The following is a 14,588-nucleotide window of genomic DNA, read 5'->3' on the forward strand; positions in this document are numbered from 1 at the left end:
CTAAACTTTCTCTTACATAAAATTCCAAAAATTAGAAGTAGAAAGACTAGAATAACAAACTGCTACATGGTCATCTTCAATTTCAAGTAATATTAATCCCATTTTATTAAAAAAACAAATTTGAATCTGAATCTTTTACCATTTATATGCTTCACAATGTTATTCCAACCAGTGTCTCAGAGAGCAAACCCCAGGCAAAGAACAAAACAGAAATCAAAAGAAGGATATAGTAGGAGAAACAAAGGCAGATTGCCAATCAATGCCCCAAATGTAGAAAATTTGCTCAGATTTTTTTTCTTTTTCTTTTTCAGAACAGTAGTCTGGAAAACACAGACTTCTTCTGAAGGGACACTGTTCCTTTAAGTTGCTTACTGATCCCACCCAGATCTTGCACCCTGGCTAAATGCCTAACCACTCTAGTAAACAAGAATAAGGGGATTGCAAAAAATTCTAAAGCAAAGACAATTATTTCCCAGAGAACAGAACAATATCAAATAGCTAACTGCATCCCTAATCGTAGTCTTTGCTGTGGGCATCTTCTGCACTGGTCTATCTTTCCCGTTTGTTTGACAATCTGCCTAAGGTAAGACACAGCTGCTTGCTTTTCATTTCTTAACTCAGGACCTTCCATGAACCCTTCGAGGATAAATGGGTGATGCTCTGGTCATGTGAAGGAAACTTATTGAAAACTTTGCCCTCCGCTGCTACTCACAACCAACTGTTAGATAAATATGAATAACTGCTAAACTAAACTAAAACTAGTTTTAAAGGTATTTAATTCTTTGTTTTGCAAATTTTATTCTAAATTTGCAGTCTACTAAACTGTACTACAATGATGTTAACATCTTTGGGAATCTGTTAAATTTTAAAGATTTGAAGTGAATTTCTATAATTCAGGATAAATTATAGAATATTTTAATCATTTGACTAGTTTAGAAATTTGAATAAAGAATATCTGATCATTTTGTCTTCATGTAGAAACCAGTAAAATGCAAACGCTAAGAAAAAGTCATAAAATCTACAGAAAAATTATTCTATTCCTGAAAAATTACAAATATAAAGCTGCTTGAATGTATTGACCTGAAATAAATTTTAGGAAGAATTTCAAGATACAGTATTTGCCAAAAGATCTGTATTTATAAAACTTAGCCTATATTAACATAGAGGTTTATATTCCTTTCATTTAACTAACTCATTTTCCATCCCTTCAATCCATTTGTATGTCACCCCCAAAATAAGAACTATTAAAAACGAGAGCAATAGAACAGGCTGTAAGTGATTGGAAGTAGGTGGGCCCTGAAAATGTCAAACTAACAAAGACAAAGAGTTCAGGAAGGTAATAGACTGGAAAAGCTAGAGAAAGAAAAATGGAAGGGTAGGAGAGTGCCCAGGGAAGCACAAAGCTCTGCTTCAGAGGGCGAGCCAGGAGCCCTCAGAAGTCATACACACAGATATTGTGATTATGGCAGGGACTGAGCTATGTCCGTGACTGTCATACACACAAGGGTTGAGCTATGAATTCAGAACTCTAAGCCAAAAACCCCACATGTTCAGGTGCTTCGTCTTATTTGAAGCCAACAATTCCCAAGTCCTCACATCTTGGGCTCTCACTTCCAGAACTTCTAAGATGTTCCTCCTGGTGTGGACTCGAGCAAAGAAAGAGACAACACCTATGTAGTGCTATGATTTCCTTTTCCCTCTGGAATGCAGTAGCAGCTCTGTGTGTCTACGTGACTCTAGCTTGACACTAACTTCGGAATTCAAGTTGTATTTCTTTCACCTTCTTCTCCTTGGTTCAAACAGAGATGCCGATTGCATGTTCTATTTCCTTAGTACAGTACTAGTGGGTTTTTCTTTGTTTGCTTTTGCTGTCTTCCTATCCTAGTATGCCTGATCTGCAGCTTGTTTGACAGTTAGCCCAGTGGACTTGGTACATGGCCCAGCACAGGTGCTTTTTCAAACAGAAGTGGTGTTCTCTTAGTAAACGTCCTGCTGCATGCTATTTGAGAACGAGACTGTGGCCTGAAGCCAGCCATTGCTCTATCACCAGCCTAACAATCCTGCTTCTTTGGGGGGGGGGTTTCATCCATCTGGCATGGATGAAAGAAGTCAGTCTCCCAGCTCTCTATCAAGGCCTTTGCATGCATTTCCTCCCTCTACTGAGCATCTGGAAAATCATGGTCATGAATTTCCAGTTCCCATTCTCTGGAGGCAAGTTGCCAAAGGAGGAAGCTGTGATTCCTTTTCCAGACCTTCTGGAGTTAATGCAGCTGAAGGAGGCAAAAGCACGCAAAACCATGCAGATTGTTAGTTCTAAATAAATGTTTTGTTCCTGTTCCCTTGGGCATCCTGAGCTAGCAACATATCAGTCTCCTTTTGTCAAGGAATTCTGGGCATTTAAACATCACTTTGTGTACAGCCAGGCATATTAGACTGATACAGATGACTGAGAATTTTAATACAGAATTAGAGTTTTCATTGTTTAACTACCTGGAAAAAAACCAACCTGGGTTGTTTGAAGGGTAGGCATCCTGACTCCAAGTGTTTTCCCGTGTATTGTTTGAAAGTTGCTTTTAAGCAAATCTATTGGTTTTTGTTCTCATGTTCTTTGGATTCATTAGCTGTGCAGTTCCATTTTTGAACCTGATGAGGACAATCTTTCCCAAGCAAGAGTAGAAAAGAGAAAGGATTTATGGGGAAGCTGAGGAAGAATTTAATTCTGATGTGAGTTTTGAACTCATTCTCAGTGAAGATAAAAAGGTAGTGGTTCTGTATGATCCAAAAAAGAGACAGATTTGCTGAGAATCAGTTCTAATGAAAATGAATGGAAGAAACACTTAGTCATCTGAATTTACTCTGAAGAATCTGAAAATGACAAAGCAGGTACTGTGATGGGACCATAGTCCCCAAATAGTGTGGGACTGAGACATTGATGGCTTTCCTTGCTCCACGCTCCCCATAATATAAAGAGAAATTAGTGTTGCTTAAATATAGCTATTAAATATAAATGAATATTTAGATAGATGTACTTGGTCATGGTACCGTGACTCGCTTAGGTTACAAGTTTTAAAAATTTCAGTGTGAGTATTTTATTTGAAATGTGAAGATGTGTGTGTGTGTGTGTGTGTGTGTGTGTGTGTGTGTGTGTGTGTGTATTTGAGTGAGCCAGCAGAGGACAGCTTGCTGAAGTTAATTCTCTCCTTACACTACATGGGTCTTGGAGATAAACTCAGGTCATCTTGCTTGGTGCCAAGTGCCTTGACTCACTGAACCATGTCATTGGCCTATATGCCAGTTTTTAACTCTACAAACTCAAAATTATTTATTTATTTATTTATTTATTTATTTATTTATCCTCCCCTCTCTTTCTATTATGGCTTCCAGTTTATCAGGTTTTTTGTTTTTTGTTTTTGTTTTTGTGTGTGTGTGTGTGTGTGTGTGTGTGTGGTGTGTGTGTGTGTGTGTGTGTGTGTGTGGAGGGGGAGTAGTTTCCTGAGTATGAGAATGAGTGGATCTCGGTTTCCTGTGCCTTCTCTTGGGCTCTTTTATGTCTCTTTCTTTGTTTTCTCTGTCCAATTCCAATGTGTTAGTTTTGTTTTATCATATCATATCATATCATGTCATATCATATCATAGTCCCTTAGAAGCCTGTGTGTTTTCTAATGAGAGGCAGAAAGGGGATCAATCTGGACGGCAGGGGAGTACAGAAAGACTAGGAAGAGTATAGGGAGGGGAAAAGCATAATCAGGCTATGAGGAAAGAAATCTATTTTCAGTAAAAGGAAAAAAAGGTAAATTATGGAAGTCCCTTTTATGGACGTACTTATAATTGGATTTTCCATTTCAAGGTGTTAGCAGGCAGATGAACTGTCACCATCTACCACAATGAGGAAAAGAGACACTGCCTTCTGTCTTCTGCTTTTGCCAGCTTTTATGACTCAAACAGTGTATGGACAAAGAAAGAAAGGACCAAAGCCAAACCTACTGGCAAGGAAAAATGACATCCGAGGTAAAAAATAGAGTGTTTTTTTTTTTTAAAGTTTTCGTTTTGTTTTAGTCTGTGAAAGCACTAATATAAAATTTTAGTGTTTGATATAAATAGGAAATTGTATGTACAGGTACCTGTGATGTTCTACTTAATACAATTATATCATGAGAGCAATAAACCCTACATATTTAGATCACCTCAGGGATTTTAGAGCACTGTGTTCTAAATATAGATATATTATACTCAGATATCTATAAATAAATACAGATAAACAGATTCAGAGATCTCAAGTGGTACATTCAAGGCCATAAGCAAATAAGCTATTAAGAAACCGATATAGGATTCACATTCAACTCTATTTTCAAATTAAGTTTGCTTTCCTGTTGTTATTCCTACAACGACTGTAGACATCTTCTCATTTGATTTCAAGGTCCTCATAGGATGTAACTCAAGTATTAAACAGAACATTTTTGATTTACCTTTAGACTCAATTTGTCCAGAATTTGCTTAATTGTAAAAATATATTGCACTTTCCTTTTTGTGCTTTACGTGGGTTTACACGTGAGAACATATGATACTTGCACTTGTTTGGTCTTGCTTTTCATTTTATGAGAGAAAAATATTTTGTAGACTTAGGAAGATATTTAGTTTTGTACAAATTAATCTGTATCTTGAAGGCAATCTGTCATCTTTCAAGGTGTCCCTCACATATACTTCTCTCTCAGCAACAAAACAAACAGCGTATCACCTTTGGGGTTCTGGTGACGTGATGCTGCATGTGAGGAGGGACAACTGTGTCACACAAGCTTTGTGTTCTCTTTCAGACGCCATTTGTTTCATCGATGTTGCCTTTATCTTGGACAGTTCTGAAAGCTCTAAAATTGTCCTCTTTGATAATCAGAAAGATTTTGTGGACAGCTTGAGTGAGAGGATTTTCCAGCTGACTCCTGGTCGTTCACTGAAATATGACATCAGGCTGGCAGCCCTTCAGTTTAGCAGCTCTGTCCAGATTGATCCACCCTTTTCTTCTTGGAAGGATCTACCGACATTTAAGCAGCGGGTCACGTCTTTGAATTTAATTGGGCAAGGTACCTTCTCTTATTATGCCATCTCCAATGCCACAAGGCTACTTAAGAGAGAAGGGCGTAAAGATGGTGTAAAGGTGGCTTTGCTGATGACTGATGGCATTGACCATCCCAAGAGTCCAGATGTCCAAAGTATTTCTGAAGATGCCAGAATTTCAGGAATATCATTTATCACTGTGGGACTTTCCACTGTGGTCAATGAAGCCAAACTTCGTTTGATATCTGGGGACTCATCCAATGAACCTGTTCTACTACTGAGTGATCCAACCCTTGTAGACAAAATTCAGGAACGCCTGGTAGGTACCTAGAAGGTTAAATATATATTTTATTTTGATATCTTAGACTTAAGCTATTTAAGAATAGATACATAGTTTTGGCAAAGAAGGATTCTCATTGGGTTCAGAACATGAATCTTTCTGGATCCTCTTTTCACTACCCTGACAATTTACTGGGAATGTGTGATGTTTGTTCCCTGAGGTTGCATCCCTAACTTTGTCACATGCTGAGGTTTTTGGAAAGATTACTTTTAAAGCATACACCATACTCTCCTGTTTCTTCATTCTAATATCATGTGCTTTGATGACTTATATTCATTTTGTTCTTAATTTGTAGTCTGCTTTATTTGTTCTCACTTGATCCTTTCTCATTTCGCACTTGCAGAATTACCTTTGACTGTCTTATCTATTTCCATATTATACTCCTTAAACATATTTCATTGTTTCTCCTTTTATTTCTTATATGTTACAAGCCTGTCTATATTACTTTTCCTTTTGCCTGAAAAAGCAACCTAAGGAAGGAACACATTATTTTGGCTCATGAATTGAGGTGATAATTTATCATGGTTTGAAAGTATGGTGGCAGAAGCATAAGGTTTCTGGTCACACAGTCCATAATCAGAAAACATGAAGAGATTAATGCTTCCATTAGCTCAGAGTCTGTTTTATTCAGGCCAGCACTCCAGTTCATGGAACGCTGCTGTCCATTTTTAGGGTGGGTCTTTCTGCTTTAGTCAACATAGTCGAGAAACTCCTTCATAGACAAGCCCAGAGGTGTGTCTCCTGGGCAGTTCTAGATCCTGGCAAGTTGACAATCAGCATTAACCATTGCACGATCTGCTTTAAATAACGAGCTGTAGTCAACTGATGATTTTCACACCAGAGTAGGGAATCCTTCTCTCTATGTTATTAGCTGAAACGGTGATTTTCTGTGCTGACTACCATCTACTTGTAAGAGCTTTCCCTGGTTGCTTTGGGTAACAAGGCAAAACAATCAAAATGAAGTCTCTCTTTACAATGTTTCTCAAGGAGAAAACTCCCAGATGGAAGCTGGCTGATTCGTTAAGTGTTTAGTATTGATTTTCTAAAAAATACTGATTAAAAGTTTTTCCTAAGTAGGTTGCATTTATGTATTAAGAAGACATACAACAACAACTAAAGAAAAAGTGGGCAGCCATGAGTCTGTGAGAGAGTAAAGTTGAGATGGGCGTGGGGAGTATACAGGAAGTACTGGAGAGAAGAAAAGGAAAGAGTAAAATGATGTGGTTATATATTTAATTTTAAAATCTTAATTTTTTTTCTTGAGAAGGCAGCAAGGTGGAAATGTCCTTTCGAGCACTTATCGTTTCTCATGAATATTTTCTAAACATTATAAAGAAAATTCAAACTTATTCCAAAAATTTTTGATCCCTTTGTCCTCTCCCCATCTTTTCTCAAGATTTAACTTTTAATCTCAGTTGAAAGCAAAAACATGAAACATGGTTTTCTTAGTAAATAGTATGTGTGGAGTGCTGTCCAGCTCTCCGTGTTTTTGGCACTGCTCTGAGCACTCCTATGTTTTATGTAATGTTTTAAAGACTTATTTTATATGCAGTAGTGTTATGTATACAAAGCACAGGTCCTTGAAGGTCACAAGAGAGCATTGGGTCCTCTAAAACAGAAGATAGAGATGGTCGTGAAGCACTTTGTGGGTACTGGGAACCAAGCTTTTTGTTCATTCTATCACAATTTTATGATGTAGGTTAATCACAATGTAAGATGATTATTATCATCCCATTTTACTGCAAAAGAGCTGAAAATTTAAGGCTAAGACTGCACTGCATGTATGTTTAGCCCTAAAAAGCATATTTAAGGAAGAAATCATAATGAATTTTAAAAATTTGCTCAATGAGAACTACCCCAAGACTACCAACATCACTCTTCCAAAATTACTATTGTTTCTTGCCTCTTGTCCCTGGGGATTGAGCCTGTTTAGAATGGAGTCAGAGACTACCACCCAGCCCATGGTTCCTAGGTGAATCTGGTTGAAAGGAGATACATAAAAGAAATGGGAAACTTGTCACCGTGTGAGGACAACACCTAGCCCTACCTGTGCCCCTGGTTCATGGAGTTCTCACCACTCAGCGGAAAGCAAGATGTTCCATTATGTATAGAGGAGAATCCTGGGAGAATCCCTCTCTTCATCTCTACTGGGAGAAGAGCTCATTTCAGAAGGCACAGAGCGGGCAGCTCCTTGTTTGGCCAGATGTTCCGACTCAGGATGTTGCCACCCCCTCCAGACACACACTTGCTGAGATTCCTGCCCAGTCGAGGACAAGAGCTCTTGGCCGTGGACCGGAGCTGGGGCTGTTTGTTTCTGGGGAAACAGAAAATGACCATCCAGACTCTGCTTCCTCAGCATCCTGTGACTTCAGCTTGTTTGTTCAGGTGTTAGCTTTGTGAATAAACCTCTCCTGACAAAGGGACAGCGCTTCCCAAACGCACCTCAGGTCCAGAGTTCGTATTCGGCTTTGAAAAGAATGACACGCCAACATTCAGTATTCACATTGCCCCTTCCCATAGAGGAAGGCCTGATTTTTCACCAGATCATGGGTGAATTCCTCACTTAACCTATGGTGATTAATGATGTTTATTGCATCATTAGTTGGCATTTTAACTTTTTATTTGAAATTCTTATGTGGTTAGGTTTTAAAATAATTTGCCATAGTGCATTACTTAAGTGAACAATTCCATGAGTTTTGACAAGTAAACATATTATACAAACACAACACAATTAGAATACAGAAATTTGCATAACTTATAATGTTTATTCAAACTTCTTTGTGATCCCTCTCTGTCTCTCTTTCTCTCTCTCTCCCCCCCTTACTGCAGAGCTACTAATCTGACTAAAGGTTCATTTCTATTTCAGAGTTTATATCATTTTGCTCCTAAGTTAAATTTCAAAGGCTTTTGTTGTTGTTGTTGTCATGGAAATTGTTGGCATTTGCTCCCATCCCATTTTTATGATATTAATAACTTAATTCTTCATATTTCCTCCCTCACTCTTTATAGAATTGGCCTTGTATTCATTCCCCAAATTAGCCGTTCCCTTCCAGTCTTCTGTTTTGATGACTATCCCATTACACAAATCTGAATCCACTGACGGAATGTACTTCTTTTATTTTAGTGAGGACATTTCTCTATTTATTCTTGTCATTGGTGCTCAAGTTTCAACAGACCTTAGAAGCCATAACGCAAACTGAAATTTGTAGACCCCCCTTTGAAGACGCCCACACCCTGGCTGTGACCCTGTGTGCTTTCCAGTCATTCTCAAAGCCAACCTCTTTACCAAGGATGGAAACCCTATTTCCTAGTGCACCCGGCCCTGGCCCCTGGAGCCTTATGTCCACCCTTTGAATACCAGCCCTCACAGCTGCCCTTGTCTTATTGCCCACACCAGTCTTTACACTCTTTCCCCCACAAACTTTGACATATAGAGCAGCATACCATTGGGGTGTTATTTGGTCCCTTGCATTCCTTTCTTCAGAATCATCCAGAAGCCCCACCTATTCCAAGAAACTGTTACTGACTCCCACTCTCATCATGTAAGATTGCCTACGCTGCTTTCGGCGTGTTGTCCTCAGTGGAGGTTTCTGACTGTAAGGGCCCTTAGGGACGGAGCTTTGTTCTTTGTTTAAAACAATCTTATCTTTTGTGAGTTTCGGGTCTAGTTCTGTTTCTACAAAAATACAAATTCCAGAAAATGTAAAAACAAATGAACTACAAAAATGATTTATGTTGTTTAAGTGCTAAAGAAAGGGAGACACAGTGAAGCAAAGTTGAGTTTTTAAAGGGAAAGCTTTAAAGACTTACAGATATGGCAATAGCGTGGATTTTTAAAATCACTAAAGTAAAGGAGGCTAACGTGGTGGCTCATGGCTGTAACCCTAGGTCTTGGGAGGCTAAGGCAGGCTTGTCATGACTCGGGGGCCACTCTGGACCACACAATGAGCTCTAGCCACCTTGAGCTACATAGGAAGACCCTTTCAATAAAAGCCCACAAAAAATGATATATACAAGCGGGGCAATGGTAGCACAGCCTTTGATTCCAGCACATGGGAGGCAGAGGCAGGTAGATCCCTGTGAGTTCAAAGGCAAGACTGGTCTACAGAGTGAGTTCCAGGACAGCCAGTTTCTCAGATACATTGAGAAACATGTGCTATTATTTCTACATTGAATCATATTTATAATAATATTTTATCATAGCACATATATTATTATTTAACTACTCCAAGGTAGCAAGCTATAAATGTAGTTTTTTGCAAATAATACATATTGTTATGAACTATTCACAAGTTTCACCAAATATTATTTTTAATATTGTCAAGATGTAAAAGATACATCTCTTTTCTTTACATTGGGCTTTTATAAGTAAAATATCATATTTGGGTCTCTTAAAGTTTGAGTGAAAAAGCCTTTCTCCTAGTAATCACAATAATGGGATTGTGACTTCCTATGTTTTAGATCATCTTGAAAAATGCCACCAGGCTTTATTATGTTCTGTTTTTGAGTTTTAATCTAAATTTATAAGATATACTAATAATTTCATAAAAAGATGATTCCCAAATCAGTGTTTTAGTGCCAAAAAACCCAAATGCACATATTTATAGATCTGGGGACAAGAAAATATATAATTATGCATTTGCTTAACTCTTTGTAAGCAAAAGTGAGAAGTTTCTCATTACAGTCAATTAAGCTTAGAGCTAAATTATGGATATAATTAGAAGTGATCAAAGAAACAATTAAATAATAGAACTGATCAAAGCAACAAAAGCTAAAGCATAGGATGCGGTAGGATAAAGTTCCTAGGAAACAGTAATTTTGAATGTTAGTGCCCCTCATGTCTTCTATTATTACATGACTGAGAGAGCTCCTGGGGTGGTAAGCTGGCTGCCTTTATTGCTTTTACAAGGTTAGAAAGGCTGAATTGCTATTCTTCTTGGAAATTGCATATCCCATAGAGAATGATTAAGACGAATAAGAAGATGGAAGCAGAACTATTAATCGAGTTAATGTTTCATTCTTTATTTTCCCCTTCTAGGATGTCTTATTTGAAAGCAAGGTAAGCACCACATGCTTGGTTACTGTGAATTACTCTGAAAACCTGGATTAGCCATCCAATGTTGTGATTCACATCAGGTGTGACTAAATAAAAATGTCTAATTCTTTTTAAAAAACATTACTTTGGGGAAACCACATGGTCTTATTGTTGATGCCTCTGTATTTCAACTGTAGGTCAGTGGTATTTGAGAGATTGTTTTAGAGATCAATGCTACCAATTGACAACATTTCTCTTTACTTTGTCATGGATTCTTTCATTCTAGCTGCTTGCGGAAGTCCTCTGATTTGGAAGGCATGTCTGCTATGGGCCAGCATCCATCTATTCCCTGCTCTTTGCTGGTTGGACTCAAAGCTCATTCACTTCTCTATTTTGAAGAGAACTGAGCCAGATGAGAACAACCAATCAGAGCACATTGTAATGGAAGCTAGCTAGTAACTATCTATTGGAAGGGACATAGTACAAAGGATACAGTGTTTTGTTTTGTTTATTTTTTAAAAAACGGTGGTTATGAACGTGCCAAAGATTCCTGAGCTAGACTCTCTGCACCAGGAAAAGCACAGGTGACATGGCAGCATCTGTTAAATGTGTTCTGTAACTTTTGAAGACCTACAGAGGAAAACAATCACTTTGTCATGTTTGAACCTGTTAGACAGCTACCATAAGACTCATTCTGTTTTCAGAGATGTTAAAATAAAATCAAAGGGCATCTTGGAATTGATAAAATATGGTTCAAGTAATGTTTTCTAGGGAGAAATTAGCGTTTACATGTGACTGAGCTGGGGTGTGTTATACAGAAGGGAATGAGTAGAAATTCCAAAATTCCATAGAAAATGCTTATTTATCTATTTTAACCAGTCTCTTTCTATAAATGCATGGATAAACATGTGGTAGAACATTTGCTTTATTTAACTATGGTGAAATTTAGTAATACTTCAATAGCTTACCCATCATGAGCTTGCCTTGAATAATTTAATAGAGAAACTTTCTTCAAGGGAGTTTCAGTTAGTTATATAACAACTAAGATTTGGCATGCTTATCACACACTGTATTTCACTGTATTAATACTGTGTTTCTTACTGATTTAGTGTGAACACAAGATCTGTGAATGTGAGAAGGGAGATCCAGGTGACCCAGGGCCTCCTGTGAGTAGATGTTTATGTTGAACTTGTGTTTGATGAAGACAGTGGTGAAATTATTTTCACAGAGGGCTTTTCAGTGTCATTTCTTATTTGATAATTGGAGTCAGAATTTATCAGTGATGAGACAAAAACATAGAAAGAATTAATGGAAGATATCCGTGTTTTAGGTGATGCTTTATCTCAACAGTGATGCAGCAGCAGCACCATATAGCCTCATGGAGAAGAAGCTGATTAGGATGCTTGGGGAATTAGGTAAATTCTGTAAGATGAAAGCAACCACTTAGCAAGTGAAGCACAGTGGTGCGATTCACCATAATTATTTATCTCTGATCAATAGTGTCAGAAAACATAGACACCACTCATTCACTTATCTATGTGATTGGAAATTTGTCCTAAGAGTTTAAAAGCCAGAGAATAGGTTTCACAAAGTGAATGGAAGACAGTTTTGAGCTGGAGCTTATATTTGAAAATGGCAGCATTTATGTTTGGGCGAATGTGACATATTTTACCCAGAGACTTGGGTCCAGACTTTGCAGGTTTTTGAATAACTCTACCAATCAAGGCATTGGAGTGTGGGAATTTATTTCTCACAAAATACAAAGTTAGATCTATTACATGATAATATGCCAATCAATAGATGCTGAGTTAACTAAAGTGAAGGTTTAACCTTATTCTCTGATAAAGCTATTTAACTTGTTACATCAAGAGATTCTGTGAAGAATGGGTAGGAACTCACTATCAGGAGCTAATTGACAATTTCTATCACTCAGTACTATCATAACTTCATAGAAGTAAATGATTCATTTCATGTTTATTTTGTGCCCTCAAAACCAGTTCTCAGGAAAGGACAGTTTTTGGTGGTGTTTGGTATAGAATGGAAGAGTTCCCTTTTCTTATATCTGGATCTGGTCCCCTAGATCAGATCTTCTTTGATCTCAGGCAAGCAAGCTGTCTCGGTAGTGGTCCACAGCAGCCCAGGTTCAAAACCACCCACCCCACACCTATTCATTCAGTCTTTAAAACCTCTTTTGAATTTAATTTTTGTTTGGGAAGATGGATAAGAAGTAATTGAGGAAGAATTCAGTTGGGAAGACACACATTATCCTCTTTTGAGCACTTGGAAAATTTGCAGTGTTCCTGGTACAGTCATGGGGGGAACAGAGTTGAGAATCTGCTTGCCTGGTTAATGCTGCAAAATTTTCGATGCAGCTGGTCAGAAATTATTCAAAAGCATTGAAAACTATTAGAATACTTAATAAAAACAAGCTTTTCTACATTTACTTTCAGGGTACCCATGGGAACCCTGGTATCAAAGGTGAGCGAGGACCAAAAGGAAATCCGGTAAGTGAATTAACTGTTTTCTTTGGAGCTAATACATCTTTTATATTTACTTAGAGAGTATCTTGGTGGGTTTCTTTTTTTTTCTGCCAAGTTTATATAACCTAGAGTTATTTGGGAAGTGAATCCTCAATTGAAAAAAATTGCCTCCATCAGATCTCCTCTAGGCAAGTGTGTAGTACATTTTCTTGATCCATGATTGAAGTGGGTGGGCCAGTTACATAGCAGATACCATCCCTGGGCAGGTGGTCCTGAGTTATATAAGAAAGCAGTCTGAGACAGCCGTGAGAAGCAAGCCAGTAAACACTTTCCTCCACCTCCTCTGTTTCAATTCCTGCCTCCATGTCCCTGCCTTGAATTCCTGCCCAGACTTCCTTCAGGGATCAAGCCTGACTAGAGACTTATAAAGACCCAAATTGATTTAGGTCTTAGAGTTTTTATCACAGCAATAGAAACTAGAACTGAAATTAAATTAGTCTTGATTAACTAGGAACTCACTCTATAGCCCAGGCTCAGAGTCCTGAGTGCTGGGATTAGAGGCATGAGCCACCACCACATTCAACTAATTGAGTCAATTTCTTTTATATATGAAAAGTTTACACAGCTGATAAGGAAATATCAGCCTTCTATTAATTAAAGAGGCAGACGATGTAAACCATTTAAAAAGGAAATAATAAAGGAGGAAATGGACATTTTCATTAAGTAAGTACAAGAAATTTGACTAAGCAAAGGGTCCTCTTTAATAATAACTATATTTTTTGGAAAGTTTGGATCCCACAGGATTTTTCTTTTTAAGAAACAGTTTTCTAAAGAAACAGTTTTCTATTTTACACAGTCTTGGTTTTTGGTCTTTTGAGTTTCAAGAGATGTTTCTTTTCTTCTTCCTTTCCTTTTTTCTTTACAGCAATGGAAAACTGCAACTTTAAGTAATAATAACTAGTGATAGTGGTGTTTCAGGCCTTTGCTCTCTGCTGCAAGGACAACTTGGCACTCACATTTTGGGAAGAAATTAGGCAATACATAAGAGGCATTAAAATAGTCAAACTTTAATCCCATTTCTAAGAGTATTATTAAGAAACTAACACACATAACATTATATGCATGAGAGTAGTCTTGCCACTTGCCTGCTTGCCCATGAGAGGGAATGTGTAGCATTCTTCAGGCATGCTACAAAACTGTATCATGTTTACTTATTCTATCAGATCCCAACTGATGCCATCACACACTCTTTAGCTGTAATCGAGATTCATGTTTTGTTATAATCAATATTCATATTTCATTAGTTTGGTTTGTAGTTTTGTGCCCCATACTTCGTTTTCCTAGGTCTTGCTGAAATCAGGCAATCTCTCTTGAGGAACATTTTAGAGAATATCCAAAGCTCCTTGGAGAAAAGCCAGAGTGTCTTGTTCCAGAAAAACACAATGCTGTGTTTGAGAAAACACCACGTTGTAAAGTGGAATGTGGGGGAAGCTGTGAAAATCTATCTGCATTTGCGCCCTGAACATCTGGCTTTACTCCAAAAGGCCAAACCTTATCTGAACTGCTATTTTCCTCTTAGATTGCATAGTGAAAATGTCAATGGTCAAAGCTTAAGATTCTTCTCTAATTGGGTTAACCCATTATCTTGGAATAGCACATTTTATTGAGCAATCAATCACTTGCT

At 37.8% G+C, this 14,588-nt stretch overlaps 1 protein-coding gene across 1 annotated transcript in view; it reads left to right on the plus strand.

Annotated features, from left to right (window-relative positions):
• The first annotated feature begins 3,884 nt into the window (after positions 1-3,884).
• Col28a1 (collagen type XXVIII alpha 1 chain) overlaps positions 3,885-14,588 on the plus strand; it is a 155,909-nt gene continuing 145,205 nt past the window's right edge. The window contains exons 1-5 of the mRNA XM_035450390.1: positions 3,885-4,008; positions 4,812-5,368; positions 10,428-10,448; positions 11,534-11,590; positions 12,875-12,928. Of these exons, the coding sequence (XP_035306281.1) occupies positions 3,885-4,008; positions 4,812-5,368; positions 10,428-10,448; positions 11,534-11,590; positions 12,875-12,928 (813 nt within the window). The remainder of the gene's footprint in view (positions 4,009-4,811; positions 5,369-10,427; positions 10,449-11,533; positions 11,591-12,874; positions 12,929-14,588) is intronic.

This window comes from Cricetulus griseus, assembly GCF_003668045.3.
Source record: "Cricetulus griseus strain 17A/GY chromosome 1 unlocalized genomic scaffold, alternate assembly CriGri-PICRH-1.0 chr1_0, whole genome shotgun sequence".
Taxonomy (NCBI): Eukaryota; Metazoa; Chordata; class Mammalia; order Rodentia; family Cricetidae; genus Cricetulus; species Cricetulus griseus.